Source organism: Hyperolius riggenbachi, chromosome 4, assembly GCF_040937935.1.
Source record: "Hyperolius riggenbachi isolate aHypRig1 chromosome 4, aHypRig1.pri, whole genome shotgun sequence".
Classification (NCBI taxonomy): domain Eukaryota; kingdom Metazoa; phylum Chordata; class Amphibia; order Anura; family Hyperoliidae; genus Hyperolius; species Hyperolius riggenbachi.
This window is the reverse complement of record NC_090649.1, coordinates 243,986,046-244,002,533: the sequence shown is the minus strand read 5'-3', so window position 1 is coordinate 244,002,533 and position 16,488 is coordinate 243,986,046. Positions and strand designations below refer to the sequence as shown.

General features: G+C 44.9%; 1 protein-coding gene across 2 annotated transcripts in view; it reads left to right on the top strand.

Moving 5' to 3' along the window:
- Positions 1 to 16,128, top strand: part of LCA5 (lebercilin LCA5) — a 64,461-nt gene extending 48,333 nt beyond the window's left edge. For both annotated transcript variants that reach the window (XM_068281528.1, XM_068281529.1), the window contains exons 7-8: positions 7,620 to 7,773; positions 15,248 to 16,128. In XM_068281528.1, the coding sequence (XP_068137629.1) occupies positions 7,620 to 7,773; positions 15,248 to 15,999 (906 nt within the window). In that variant the 3' untranslated portion in view covers positions 16,000 to 16,128. The remainder of the gene's footprint in view (positions 1 to 7,619; positions 7,774 to 15,247) is intronic.
- The last annotated feature ends 360 nt before the right edge of the window (positions 16,129 to 16,488 follow it).

The window sequence follows — 16,488 nt, the reverse complement described above, 5'->3', positions numbered from 1 at the left end:
GTAAGAATTAATATGTATAAGGTGGGCAATGGAATAGAGAGAGAGAGAGCTAGGAGAAGAACAAACCCCTGAGGCGAAAGAGGAACAGGCTCCAGACATGCAGCAAAACGGCAGAGTACACTGCCGATCTCCCAGCTCGTAGCCACCATTCCGCCTGTTTCCTCTTTAAATAGCCCTCCCCTTCCCCGCACACCAATTGGGGAGTAGAGGCGGGGCAGAGAGCAGAATGAATCTCCTCCCTGAGAGGAGGAACCAATGTGCGTATCCGAGCGCCAACCGGAAGTGACGTACCGGAAGTGACGCTCCCGGAAGGGATATCATACCGGACGCTCGGTGGAAAGGACGCCGGCGTCTGGCGCCATTACACACGAGAGCCGGATAGAGAAGGAGGAGAAGAGAGAGAGCGGACGGGAGCTCGCCGATAGCTGCATTTAGCAGCTAATACACAAGTAAGCTACCGGCAATAAGAAACCTTGTTTCTAGGATTGAAAACGCCCACCTTATACTCCACGGCCAGCAGTGGATCTACCCCAACAGCGCCATTTAGTTGCTACACAGGGGGCTTCACACAGGAGAGGCTGAACCTGTGTGGAGACGGCAGGAAGCAATTTAGGATCCTCTTAAAAATAGTAGTGCACCGGTCCCTGGGGTGAGGTGATACGAGGACAGAAGACTAGGGGGGCGAGCTTAGGGATTTAATTTATACATGTCTGGTCCTATAGGGTGAAGTGGGCGGAACTTAACCCGATCGTGCTGCCATGGAGACCTATGGAAAACCTACATGAAACAGAACATATTGTATATTGTTTTTCCCGTAATGAATTGGGCTTGAACACTGGCACATTTTTTTTTCTTTTACTTTTCTGGACATATAACAACATTTTTGAGTGAAATATGTTTAAAAAAAAAAGTGAAATAAAAAATATATTCTGTGGCTTTTTTTTTTTTTTTTTTAAGAAGAATAACATTTACTGACAGAAATGTTACTGTTTTTGTAAAAGCCCTGATTCTGCTGAATCCAAAAATACCAGATATGTATTGGTATCCCACTTTTTCTGTCCTAGAATAGGTGCGCTAGTACAAGTATCCAGATAAAGGTGCAGCCAGTATAGGTAACCTGGAATAGGTGCCACCAGTACACATAGCCAGATATAGGTGCAGCAATTATTGGTAGCCAGGTATAGGTGCCTCAATATTAGTAGCCAGGTATAGATGCAGCCAGTATAGGTAGCCAAGTATAGGTATAGGCTTATCTATTGGTAACATTATTCCACTTATTGCCTTATCAATTTCTGTGCTGAGGAGCACGACTTTTTAACCCTGTGGTTATTGGAGTCAGGTATAGATGCCGCCAGTATAGGTAGCCAGATACAGGTGTATCAAATACAGGCAGCCAGGAATAGGTGTCCCAGTATAGGTAGTAGGTATAGGTGCCACTGCAGGGTGGGGGGCCAACATCCTCCCTCCCTCCTCATGGGCCCCCCTCCTGTGGCCCCCCTGCAGAGTGAGTGTGTGTATGGGGCTTAACGGTGTGGTGTGTAATTACTCACCTGATTGTTTGCTCCATGAGGAGTCCCTGTCGGCAGCAGGCACCTCTCTGGCTTCCGGATCATTGTATGGGGCGTATGTAATCGCACGTCATACAGGAAGAATAGAGACACCAAAAATTGAAAACTGCACGTACTCAACCACGTAGTGAAACCTGTATACTGCTAAGCAGGAATGACAGCACAACTAGCCTTAATCAAAAATTCTAAATTAATAAATGAGTGCCATCACTCTACAGGTAATGAAAATAGAAAACTCTTTATTGGTGGAAAATTTGACACGCATGGGAAAACCATAAAACCAATTAAAAGCTCTGGAGCGCTCCGATGTCAGACATGCCGCAAACACACTCTCATAACACCAACCACACAGGGGTACCGGTACCACAACTACATAGCTGCCCTGCGGGAAGGGGAAAACAGAGCGGGGATGCAGGCCGTCTGCAGAGTGTCAACTTCTGGTCGGGAATTGTCAATATGGCTACCTAGGTACTGACAATGGGTAAGTGGGATATCTTCACCCGCATCGCGGGACTCACCACTCTTCATCCAAGTGTCGTCCTGAAGTTGCTGCTGTGCGCACAGGGGACACTGTAACTTTTCCGCCGGACCTCAATCCGGGTGGAGAGGTTCCCGGCCACACAAGTCCAAAGGCAAGCCAGCAATGCCACTATTGAATCCCAGCACGAAAGCACTCCGAAGGGCTCCAAGACACACGTGCGGGTTGAGTCCCCGCCCACCTACGCGTTGCGTCCGCCTTCTACGGACTTCAACTGGGTGTAGCTGGTTACGTCGAAACACTTCCCCCTATATCTGCGTGTCAGCCTGGTCCCTCCTCATTCAATCCATCACTTCCTCTTCCGCCCGTAAGATACAACATCACGTAATTTGTATGCACAACACAGTGTGCGCTAGTGTGGAATAGACACAGGCTTCCCATCTCAACAGGAGCAAGGTGGGAGCGAACACATTCCTTCATATTGAACATATTAAACATTTGAGTTAGGGATGCTGACACAGGGTATTCCAAATAGAGTCCATCATATGTTTTTAAACAGAATTTTAGAGGAAAGGTGCAAAATCCAATTCATTATTTAGGCCGGCAGGTTCAAGAGCATTTAATATATATATCCAGCGGCTTTCTTTTTGTAGAAGGATCTTCTGTCTCCTCCCCTTCCCTTATCGGGCAGTTTGTAGATACCCCTAAATCTAAGGCCAGTTGGATCACTTTTATGTGCCGCTCCAAAATGCTCTGCTACCGTGCTTCTAAATTCCCCATTCTTCTGTTTTCCACATCTAATGTCACTTAGATGTTGTCCAATGCGTTTCTTTAACGCTTTTGTGGTCATGCCTACATATATCTTTTTACATGGGCAAGTAAGCTGGTATACAACCCATTCAGACCTGCAATTTATGAAGCTCCTAATTTCCCATACTCTATCCCCTGCTGAATTCAAGAAGGTTTTTTGTCACATCCACATGCGCACACACCGAACATCCTCCACACTTAAACATTCCATTGGGGACCCTACCTCCTAACCAAGTGTCAGCAACCTTTGCCGTCACCTGGGAATGAACCAAAGTATCACGTAGGTTTGGCGCCCTACGGGCCACCATCAAAGGTCTTTCACCCACTATTTTTAACACATCAGGGTCAGTTAACAATACCCCCCAATGTTTAGTAAGAATTTCCTGGATTTTAGACCATTGGGTATTAAAGGGGCTTATAAATCGGGTGACTTTTGAGGGCATCTTCCTGTCTCTGACACCTTCTTCCAGGAGACTCTGCCGGGGCGTGTGAATGGCTCTATCAATACTGGAGCACAGTGTTTAATGTCTATATCCCCTATCACGGAAACGCTCGTACATATCTTTAGCTTCTACCCCAAAATCGTCCTCCCGCGAGCAGTTGCGACGAATTCGCAAAAATTGACCGGTAGGTATACCATTCTTGAGGTTGCGCGGATGATGGCTGGAGGCGTGGAGAAGGGTATTGCCCGCTGTTGGCTTGCGGAAGGTCCTGGTAACCAAGCTTTCTCCCTCCATCCAGATCCACAGATCCAAAAAGGAAATACCCGATGAGCTACATGTGTAGGTGAGGTTGATATTTCTCTTATTTTTGTTCAATAGATCAATGAACATCTCCAACCTCTCCTCACCACCACTCCACACCACCAGCGCATCATCCATGTATCTAAGCCAGACCCGGACGTGTCGCTCAAACCTCTCCATGACATAGACATCCTGGCGCTCCCACAGGCCCAGGTGTAAACAGGCATAGGCAGGCGCGCACGCCGCGCCCATCGATGTGCCGCGCACCTGCCTATAGTGGGAGCTTCCAAAAAGAAAACAATTGTGCTCCAGTATGAACCGCATGGCTTGGCAAATAAAATCATTATGGACGGTCAAATCTGGGTAGGCATCATGCAGGAAAAATTCCAACGCTGTCAGGCCCATCTCGTGGGGAATTGACGTGTAGAGACTCTCCACGTCAATCCCCACAAGAATGTCACCCGCCTCGACCCTAACTCCCTCCAAATTTCTAAGAACATCCCGGGTGTCAAGAACAAATGACGGCAAGGAGGACACTATATCTCGGATCTTGGCATCAATCCATTTCCCTAGTCGTTCAGTGGGACCATCAATGGCGCTAACGATGGGGCGCCCTGGGGGCTTATTGAGGTTTTTATGGACCTTAGGGATGAGGTACAGTAGGGGAACGGAAAAAGTAGTTACTTTCAGGTATTCCCTTTCCACAGAACTCAAAATCCCTTCTTCCCCTGCATCATCCACCAACTGGTTAACACCCGCAACGATCCTATCAAAAGGATTGGATCTCAGTTTGGTATAGGTGTTCAAATCAGATAATTGTCTATTCGCTTCTGCGAAATACGCGTCCTTTGTCCATAGCACCACATTTCCCCCCTTGTCACTGGGTCGGATGACAATGTCCTCCGTCTCCCTCAACTCAGCTAAAGCTCTTCTCTCACCCTGGGTAAGATTATCACGGCCTCTGTGATTCCAATTAATTGTTTTAAAGTCTTCTGAGACTAATTTTAAGAAAATCCCTAGGGCCTTATTACTACCTGGAGAGGGCATAAAGTTAGATTTCTTTTTAAAGTGAACCTCCGGACTAAAAATCGACTCAGCAGCACTGAAAGGCTTGGTGTTTCTTTAACAGTTTCACAGCATCAGAACTTTGTTTCTCTTATACAAGCCTCATTTTTAGCTGCACAGAACAAAACTGCCCGGGCTTTTTTCCCCTGATGCTGTGCAAAGCATGATGGGATTTCTGATGTTGTTCTTGTTCTGCTGTTTTAGTGCAATTTTTTTTTTTTACATTTTGAATTTGACATTTGAAGCCTAGCGTGTGCAGCTGGGAGGGGTTATCAGGACACAGGACAGTTGGAACTGTGTCTCATGCTCCCTGTCGCCTCCATTCAACCAAAAAGATGGCTGCCCCCATGACAAAGATGGCAGCCCCCATGAATCACAAACATTTGCCTGTTCTTTTAAAACAGGGAGGGTAAAAGATTATATTACCTATCTATTCTAATTAACATAACTAATGTAACTTGATGACGGTATGTTTGTTTAGGCTGAAGTTCCCCTTTAAGGGACGTGAAAGAGATCTCACCAAAGTCATCGGACACAAGCCTCTCTTCCTTAGTTAGAAATGTCTCATCCTTTAATGCCTCCAAATCCCTTAGAAGCTTGCGATCTTGAATGGTAAAGGTAGAACTCAAGGAGTCACATTTTCCTTTTTGGGACAGATCATTCTGGGCTTGTCTATCAGATTCAACTACTTCATTTTGGCCATATCTACGTTTCAGCATGACCTTTCGGGCAAATAAATGGAGGTCTTTTTGGATATCAAATTCATCACCCCCATGGACTGGCGAGAAAGACAACCCCTTACCAAGGAGGGAAATGTGGTCAGGACCCAAAGGAAAATCAGACAAGTTGATTACATTACGCGGAGGTTGATTCACCTGGAGGGACGGAGAAATAGGGTCTTGGGGGGCCGGCAAAGAAACACTACCATTGTCATCCAAAACTCTGGATGCACACATGGTGTGACTTATTGATTCTTCCCCTTTCTGGGTGGCTGAACTCTCAAAATAGGTTTCAATTTCTGTTCTTTTCCTTGCCTCCTCTTTTTCCCTCTTCCTCTCCCTTTTTTTCTGGTTGTTTCGACGACGTTTCCGTCGTTGCTTTCCTCTAAAAAAGTAATCGATCTCCCAGAGGCGGACGATACAGGAGAACAAAGACCCTCGCTGCTACCCTCATCACCTGAGGGGGCTGGCTTACTTCCAACCCGAGACCTCTTACCACCTGGCAAATAATCAAGGAAGAATAGAGGAGACAGCTGCCAGTGGGGGACACGTGGCATGGAGCGAGCGATCGCTACTCCAGCTGTGCAGGGAGGCAGAGGATAGGAGCCCACGTGGAGGGAAGGAGGAATGTCGGTCCCCCTTCTTACTGCTTCCCATGGGAAAAAATGCCAAATAACGTACTAGGTATGTTGTTGGGCAGTTGGAAGCTTTTCCAGCCACAACATACCTAGTGCCAGGCTTGTCTGGTCAATGACTATAGGTCAGGCTGTATGCCCATATGACTGACCTATAGCCCAGCCCGTAACACCTGCGCAAACACCTAGCTAACACAAAACTACAAAACACCCTGCAGGTAGATGTAGCATACAGACTGACAGATAGTAATTTACCAAACAGAACCTAGTAACTTTAGCAATGCAATGGGCACAGTATTCACAACTATATAGAATGATCACCTGAGGCCTGGAGGATGAGGCAATCCAGACGAATGAACCAGATGACTGCAGAGACAGATGTTCCAGAGTAGCAAGGGCAGTTAAGAATACTTTCCAGAGATAGCGTAGTCTAGGCTAGCCGATGTCAGTCCAGGCAGCGTTCATGCAAGTCTGTGTCCAAAGCAGAGGTCAATCCAGGCCGCTAGCAGGCATAGTCCAGGTACAAGAGCAAGGTTGGCAACAGGAAATCCAGTAGAGATAAACGTAGTCCAGATACAAGGCAGTAGTTGGCATCAGAAATCAATCAGAGGTTAAACGTGGTCAGGACACAAGGCAATAGATGGCACCCGGAATCAATCAGGGAGTGAGCGCATACCCAGCAAGAAGCCAAAGCTAATGCTATCAAGGGCGATGACTGGGGGTGCTCTCACGGAGTTTAAATACAAGAATTAACCAATCAACACAAAGCAGAATTGAAACTCAACCAATAGTTATTCAGCATGTCAGCTGACATGCAGGCACACGTGAACTACTGTTTACATCTGCGGAGCGTGTACTGGGAGCGCGTTCTCACCTTAACCAATGGCGTCTGAGAGCCACCCTGCGCTCCAGTGATGTCAGCAGCTCGCCGAGACCTGGAAGTCTGAGCCGCAGCCCGGGTCTCGGTGTTCTGTCGCTGCAAGAAGACTGTGGCTCTTACACCTAGTACATGCCTGACAGGGAAAGGGTTAAGGGGACAGAAATAGCAGGTCCCAAAGTGGTTAAGCACACAAGACCTGGATGTTCAGGCATCCCCTGGCTGAGCGGAGATGCACCACTTAAGGTGAAGACTGCAGTGGAGATTGGGTTATTGAGACTGAAGGAAGGTGAGAGAACAGCTGGGCCTCACGCCTACTTTTTTTTTTTTTTTTTTCTTTAATGCCAGAATGAGGAAAATGTCAAGACACTCCAGCAAACTTTAATTTGATCACTTTAAAAAAAAATGCTGCTTCATGTTTTGCCAAGCTTCTTGCTAAGAGAAAAAAATGTTTCTAGGTTTGGTCTAAAGGAAAGGGTCAAAATACAAATAAAGCATACCAATTTAAAACTGGGAAGACTGTGTGTTATATATTATACAGTACTCTATATAAGCAGATACATTGCACTTAACACTTCTAAATAAAAAAACAGTGTGGGCACCTAATTGGTTATAGCATTACTTTTAAAAGCATCCTTGCTTCATGGTATATTTCATAATCATGCATGACTCAGTTTTACTGCAGATATTTGCCTATGGTGCTGATATATTTTTTTTCTATAAGGAGCATGACAGTCTTGCCAAGCTGATCAAGGAAGAAGCAGAGAAGCTTAAAAAAGAAAAAGAGCAAGCAGAACGAAAACGAGATCTAGAAGAAAAGCTCCACAGAGACAGAGAGCAAAAGATTTTGGAAGACAAAGCCAGAAAGCTACGTTCAGGTAAGAATAAAAGCTTACAGCAATGTAGAAAAAAAAAATGAAGCTAGCTGTGCTAGTTTTCTACTGCAAGCAAACTTTAATGTTCTATAGTTTGGGGTATTTTTAAATTCAATGTTAACATTTCACATACTAGACTCGATAAATAACAGCAGCAATATATAATGAATTTATTACAAATTATAGTGCTACAATAGATAAATAAAGAAAAAATAAATACAGCTTCAGGCAGGGAACACACTACATGCGTTTTTGCGCGTTTTGCCGCGAACGGCAAAACGCGCACGATTTTAGAGGCTATTGAAAATAATAGCCTAGCTCGGGAAACGCTGCGCCGCATGCGTTTGTGCGCGTTTGCGTTCGCGTTTTTTTCCGCGTTTTGTAGCCGCACAGTTTTCTGCTTTTTTCCGCACATTGCATGACACTACATGCCATGCAAACGCAGAAACGCAGAAACGCACGCGGAAAAACGCACGCGTTAGACGCGACCGCAAAACCCGACGGAAACCTGGGAAACGCAGGGGAAAACGGCCCTGCAAGTGTGTTCCCTGCCTCAAAGTACAAAATCCAGGAAATGTTACAGAGTGCCTAAATCTTTTCAGGCAAAAAATAAAAGGCGAGCCTAGAAGAGTATATCATGAAAAAAGTGATCAATTTTTATTACTGTACTGTTTTTGTTATTAATTATTGTGGTACCATTTATGCCACTGAATTATTCACACACACACACACACACACACACACACACACACACACACACACACACACACACACACACACACACACACACACACACACACACACACACACACACACACACACACACACACACACACACACACACACACACACACACACACACACACACACACACACACACACACACACACACACACACACACACACACACACACACACACACACACACACACACACACTTGCAACCTAGAGTCATGTACAAAATTGTGAGGAAGAAAAAAAATTGTGATTATTATTATTGATTTATGAAGTGCCAACATATTCCATGGCTCTGAAAGTCCATGCAGCCTTGTTGCAAAAAACATAAAACTGAAAAATGAATCCTTCCACGTGGTTTGCAGTCCTGAAAATACTCAGCATACTTAAGTGCAACAAGTATTAATATAGTCCTATATTGTGGCTTGCGCTCACGTGTATGCTTTGGATCCAGTCCAATGCCTCAAAACATGTTTCGTACCAGGGGAGTAACTAGAAATCTCTGGGCCCCCCTGCGGAAATTTGGATCCCCCCCAGGTATAGGTACCGAAGCAGGTGGTAGCTAGCCAGGTATAGGTTCCCCCAGTATAGCCAGGGATAGGTGCCCACTCGCAGAATAGCCAAGTATAGGTGCCCTTCCCCAGTATAGCCAGGTATAGGTGCCCCCAGTATAGCCAGGTATAGGTGCCACTAGTATAGCTAGGTATAAGTGCCCCCAGTAAGGCAAGGTATAGGTGCCCTCATAATAGCTAGGTTTAGGTGCCTGCAGTATAGCCAGGCATGGGTGCCCCTAGTATAGCGAGGTATAGGTGCTCTCATTATGGCTGCCCCCAGTATAGCCAGGTATAGGTGCCCACAGTATAGCTAGGTTTGGGTGCCCCCAGTATTACCAGGCTTGGGTGCCCCCAGTATTACCAGGCTTGGGTGCCCCAGTATAGCCAGGCATGGGTGCCCCAGGGCCACAGTGGATGAGGGGTGAGCATTGGCCTACAACATTGGTAGTGGGGGGCAATTCTCCCCCCTCCCTCACCTCGGGCTCTCCCCTCAGCGCTCCCTGCTCCAGAATTAATCAGTGGCAGCAGCGGCGGGCAGGAACACGGACATATCTCCATGCGTTCCACCTGTAAACAGGAAGTAGCGTCAGACGCTTAGAGACGCTCATTGTTCCTGCCCGCTGCTGCTGCCACTGATTGATGCTGGCGAAGGGAGCTGGGAGGGGGGAGTGGCCCCCCTCCCCGCCGATGTGGGTGGCCAACACTCTCCCTTATGAGCTACGACCTCTCCTGCCTCCCAAAACGGCACTGGGCGGCCCAAGTGTATTTACCAGGGGCTGTAATTATTTTATTATTGCTTTTCTGGTGAATTTAGTAATCTGTTACTCTTTATGTACGAAACAAATCTACACAACAATCTAAAACTCGAAATAGAGTCAAAGATTGGGGGTAAGATTAACCCCACTAGGTTTGAACCATAGAGAAATTGATGACAAATAGCTTGAATACAGTACTCCTTCTCCTCCCTCCTCCTTCTCCTCCCTCCTCCTCCTTTTGCTTTCAGCTGGTAAAGCAGTTTGACCTGTTTGGTCTTCAGAATGATGTGTGACCCCAAGTAGTTCTGAGGACCAGTGCATCACCACTGAGCATGCGCAACCCTGAACCCACGCTTCTGCAGTAGTCAGAGCCTTCCCTCTACTTAGGAAAGTATCAAACCGGAAGTCAATTTTTCACTTCAGGTTTCCTTTAAGTCAGTAATTTCGTACTTTGCCTTAATGTGTCTTAGGCACACTATAGAATGCTTTGAGAAAGCATATAATATTTTTTAAGAAAATAAGGTATTTCATACTTTGCCTTAAATGATTTAGATTGATATATAATACCTGGATTTCATGCTACTGTATATGTGCCTATATGTGTACATGTATACATACATATTCCTCTCAGTATCCCACTCCAGGTTCCCTGAATCATTTTACAGGGTGAAAAACAAGGTCAAACCTAGACCTCCAAGACCATAAGCCTGATATATCATTGCGTGGTGAGTCGACCAGGGTGATTCCTTGGAAATTGTGTTCTGTCATCTGCAAATATCAATAATAAACATTATTTGAGACCTTGAATGAAAGAAGCCATATTACAGAAGATACAATCTGTCTGATGTCAAATACCTGTTGGAAATTAAAAGGAACCTTACATGAGAGGAATATGGAGGCTGCCATCTTCATTCGCTAACAAACAATGCCAGTTGCCTGACTTCTATGGTGATGCTTCACCTGTAATACTAGAAGTCACTGGCCCTGAATGAGCATGCAAATCAGATGCTTTGACTCTAGTCTGACTCCACTGGCTGCATGCTTGATGCAGGTGTGTGACTCAGAAACCATTGAAGCCAAAGGCTCAGCATGACCACTAGGCAACTGGCATTGTTTATAAGGGAATGAAGTTTGAAGCCTCGTATTCCATTCACTGCAGGCTCTTTTTAAAATGCACTATGGTCCTTGTGAGGGTAATTTTATTGTTTGAGATCTTTATCATTTGTGTATGTTTTAAAGAGGAACTCCAGTGAAAATAATGTAATTAAAAAGTGCTTAATTTTTACAATAATATGTTTAAATGATTTAGTCAGTGTTTGCGCATAGTAAAATATTTCCTCTCCCTGATTTACATTCAGACATTTATCACATGGAGGCATTTTTACTGCTGGCAGGTGATGTCACTGGAAGGAGATGCTGCTTGCTTTTTTTGGCAGTTGGAAACCGCTGTTATTTCCCACAATACAACAAAGCTCCCACAGTGTGATGTCAGGACCTCATAGCTGTGAGGCACTGACCTCACACTGTGGGAGGGGTTTCACCACAAAATCAGTCATACAGAGCCCCCTGATGATCTGTTTGAGAAAAGAAATACGAGTAGTCCCCGGTTTACCAACGCCCAACTTACGAACGACCCGCCGATACGAACGCCCGCTGATCCGCCGTGATAACGTCACGCAGCCGGGGCCTACCTCTTCTGCTGCAGTTATTTAAGCAGAGTGGGTGCAGCGGAAGCTATATCAGGGACATCTCACCTGTTCCATGGTAGTGTAAGGTCCCATCGTGCTGCCCGGAAGCTGCGCGGCCCGTCTTCTTTCTCCATTCACTGTCCCCCTGGGGGCTTCTCATGCGTCGCGTAATGACGCAATCAAAAGAAGCCCCCTAGTGGCGACTCCTCCTGATGCGTCATTATGCGACGCATGAGAGGCCGCCAGGGGACAGTGAATGGAGAGAGGACGGGCCGCGCAGCTTCCGGGCAGCAAGCTGGGATCCTACACCACCATCGAACAGGTGAGATGTCCCTGATATGGCTTCCGCTGCACCCACTCTGCTTAAAGAATGGGGGCAAAGGTGGCACATGGTAGGCATATGGGAAACACATGGGAGACACGAGGAGGCACATGGGAGACACGAGGAGGCACATGGGAGACCAAGGAGACACGGGAGCCAGAGGGGGACACTGGAGGCACAAAGGGCAGAAATGGCACAGCGTCCCGACTTACGAACGGATTCAGGTTAAGAACGAACCTACAGTCCCTATCTCGTTCATTAACCGAGGACTACCTGTAGATTTCTTATGGGAAAGGGGATATCGGCTACTGATTGGGACGAAGTTCAATTCTTGGTTACGGTTTCTCTTTAAGAAGAGGTGCCGCTCACCATCTGAATACAAGTGCAATGGTGAATGACTGTTCAATTATCTGCAATCTTTGTTTGGTCTTCTGAGAGTTTCACTTTTTCTTTTGTATTGGTTTTAAATACAGTAGAATCCCTTTATAATAAACACCAGGAGACCAGGCAAAGTGATTTACTATATCAGAAGTTAACTTTATCTGATATTGTCATACTCAAGCACATAAGGTGTACTATATTACTGTACCTTATTTCAGTCTATAATTAGGAGTCACTTTTTATATTCAATGCTTAAGAGAGCAGACCGTGTCTAAGCTAGATCAAAATGCACAGTGCTTCATCTGCAGGGATTCGCATGCAATATCATGCAACAGCTTGCACAGGAAGCATTGGTCTCCCCAGTTTATGCAGTTATAGTACTTATAGTGTGCTCCTCTGTCCACATATATGTGCAGCCTGGATGATACTGTAGCTTTGCAGCCATGCACAACCAAGTCACAGATGATAGGCTAATCTCTCAGTAATCAGGCAGTTGCTTACAAGGGAAGCATAGGTCTCACCAGCTGGTGCTTTTGAGATAACCTATGCAGGCCCAGAGTAGTGAGCAGATAGCAAGCAGCCTACATGTGGCTGCCAGCCCGCCTACCAGCCACGGATCATGGGTCTTCAACTGACGTATGATGCATGCGCCCACCCACTTTCCACTATAAGAAGTTTTATTATATCAGGGTTTACTATACCAGTCAATACTCCCATATACAGTGGAGGAAATAATTATTTGACCCCTCACTGATTTTGTAAGTTTGTCCAATGACAAAGAAATGAAAAGTCTCAGAACAGTATCATTTCAATGGTAGGTTTATTTTAACAGTGGCAGATAGCACATCAAAAGGAAAATTGAAAAAATAACCTTAAATAAAAGATAGCAACTGATTTGCATTTCATTGAGTGAAATAAGTTTTTGAGCCCTCTAACAATAAAAGACTTAATACTTAGTGGAAAAACCCTTGTTTGCAAGCACAGAGGTCAAACGTTTCTTGTAATTGATGACCAAGTTTGCACACATTTTAGGAGGAATGTTGGTCCACTCCTCTTTGCAGATCATCTCTAAATCCCTAATGCTTCGAGGCTGTCTCTGTGCAACTCTGAGCTTGAGCTCCCTCCATAGGTTTTCTATTGGATTAAGGTCCGCAGACTGACTAGGCCACTCCATGACCTTAATGTGCTTCTTCTTGAGCCACTCCTTTGTTGCCTTTGCTGTATGTTTTGGGTCATTGTCGTGCTGGAACACCCATCCACGACCCATTTTCAGTTTCCTGGCAGAGGGAAGGAGGTTGTCGTTCAGGATTTCACGATACATGGCTCTGTCCATTTTCCCATTAATGCGATTAAGTTGTCCTGTGCCCTTAGCAGAAAAACACCCCCAAAGCAAAATGTTTCCACCCCCATGTTTGACGGTGGGGACGGTGTTTTGGGGGTCATAGGCAGCATTTTTCTTCCTCCAAACACAGCGAGTTGAGTTAATGCCAAAGAGCTCTATTTTGGTCTCATCAGACCACAGCACCTTCTCCCAGTCACTCACAGAATCATTCAGGTGTTCATTGGCAAACTTCAGACGGGCCTGCACATGTGCCTTCTTGAGCAGGAGGACCTTGCGAGCCCTGCAGGATTTTAATCCATTGCGGTGTAATGTGTTTCCAATGGTTTTCTTGGTGACTGTGGTCCCTGCTAATTTGAGGTCATTCACTAACTCCTCCCGTGTAGTTCTAGGATGCTTTGTCACCTTTCTCAGAACCATTGACACCCCACGAGGTGAGATCTTGCGTGGAGCCCCAGAGCGAGGTCGATTGATGGTCATTTTGTGCTCCTTCCATTTTCGAACAATCGCACCAACAGTTGTCACCTTCTCTCCCAGCTTCTTGCTAATGGTTTTGTAGCCCATTCCAGCCTTGTGCAGGTCTACAATTTTGTCTCTGACATCCTTGGACAGCTCTTTGGTCTTTCCCATGTTGGAGAGTTTGGAGTCTGCTTGATTGATTGATTCTGTGGACAGGTGTCTTTTATACAGGTGACTAGTTAAGACAGGTGTCCTTAATGAGGGTGACTAATTGAGTAGAAGTGTCTAACCACTCTGTGGGAGCCAGAACTCTTAATGGTTGGTAGGGGTTCAAAAACTTATTTCACTCAATGAAATGCAAATCAGTTGCTATCTTTTATTTAAGGTTATTTTTTCGATTTTCCTTTTGATGTGCTATCTGCCACTGTTAAAATAAACCAACCATTGAAATGATACTGTTCTGAGACTTTTCATTTCTTTGTCATTGGACAAACTTACAAAATCAGTGAGGGGTCAAATAATTATTTCCTCCACTGTACTTATAATGGTGCTTGGCTGGGACCTGGACATTTAGTTTACTATACCCAAATGTTTACTGTAGCAAGTTACTGTTGCAACTATTTTACACTTCCAGAAAACACTATCTTCTAGACACATTTTTGTTAAAGAGACTCGGTAACATTTAAAAAAAACCTCTGGGGGATACTTACCTCGGGAGGGGGAAGGCTCAGGGTCCCAATGAGGCTTCCCCCTCCCCGTAGCTTCAGGGAATCCAGCGATGGCTCCCCCGAATCCTCCCCCAACAAGCTTGACAGGGTTTGCTATATTTACCGCGCTGGGATCCAGCGCAAGCGCAGTAGCGGCTCTTCGTTCAGGCTAGGCGGAAATAACTGAGCCTGATCATATCCGCTCTACTGCGCAGGCACAAAAGGACTTGCGCCTGTGCAGTAGTGCATATCGATCAGGTTCTGCTATTTCCGCCTTAACCCAATCGAAGAACCGCTAGTGCGCCTGCGCAGGATCGCGGTAGGTAAATATTTTACCTCGCCGCGATATGGGGGGTCCTGGCAAAGGGACGGAGGAGGACAGGGGAAGCCTCGAGCCTCCTGAGGTAATTACCCCCCCAGGGACTCTTTTTTTTTCCTTACAGATTTTCTTTAAAAAAAACTTCTTATAAATGAGTATTTTTCTTTTGACAGCTTTATTTGTGTTAATATATATCCTTCATTTTACAATGTTTTTAGAATGGGAGAGAGAGGAGCTGGAGAGAAAAAGGAAAGAAGAGCAAGATAAACTTCTAAAAGAAGAATCCATAAACAAGACCGAAGAAGACAAAATTAGAAAGGAACTTTTGCTGGCAAAGATGTTTGAAATTGACAGGGAAAATCGGGATCCATTTGACACAGAGTCCAGTAATCCTGTTTCTTCCACTTCTTCTTTTGCAAACCCAACAGATGGTAAACACAAAACATACATGTTTTCCGAGCCAACTGAGAATCTGTTCAACGGACTTCCAGCTCAAGGAGTGAGGGACAAAGATATCCCAAGTCGTAATAATGACACACGTGACACCAATGGGGATTTTACATTTGGGAGCTATACCCCATCTTTTGGAAAAGGAAGAGTGTCTAGCAGCCAAAAGAAAGATGGGTCAGCGGAGTCTGTTATAAGCAAGCTGGAAATAAAGAAAGAAAAGAAAACCGATTTAATGGAACAGTTGTTTGGCACTAGCTCCACCGCTACACTTCCTTCCATTTCTAAAACCAGTGATCAAACTGGTTTGGTTTCAAGCAGTAGCAGAGTCACAAACCAGGATACCGGCAACACTCTGCCTTGGGAACAAAACCGTAAACTCAAAGGGAAAGGTGATGTGTCCTTTACTGGTGAAGGCAAAAACTTGAGTTCCAGTAGGCAACGCTCTCAACACACTCAAGGAAGGACGATTATAAAAGCTGTGGATTCTTTGGAAGATGAAATTGAAGAATTAGCTTTATAAAAAAAAGAGTCATGTGCCTGATCTATAGTTATGTATGTATTCATTCTGAAATTCCATATTGGGGCATTACATACTGTTTTAACTGACCATATTTTATGTCAGATTCCTTTAATAAATTATTTAACTATATTTATAATGCCTTAGTGATCATTTGACTAGAATACAGATATTCTGTTTTCAGACAGTTTTTTGTTAAACTTTTATAAACTTTTTTTTATTTTTTTGGTAGTAATCCATTTTGTAAAATGATCAGTTTCTAATATGTGCTGATGTGTCTGTTACAGAACACTTTTTTTAATCAAGTTGCTACTGTAAAATCATATTCTTAATTCCACATCGTCATAATATCACTTAAGCATATATGAAAATGATTTGTAAACCAAGTATTACAAAAATAAACTAATTCTCTTGTGTCAAGGAATACACCAGTTGAGACATTGTGCATTACAAACATGTAGAATGCATTTGCTTTATGTAAGGTTTTGTCCT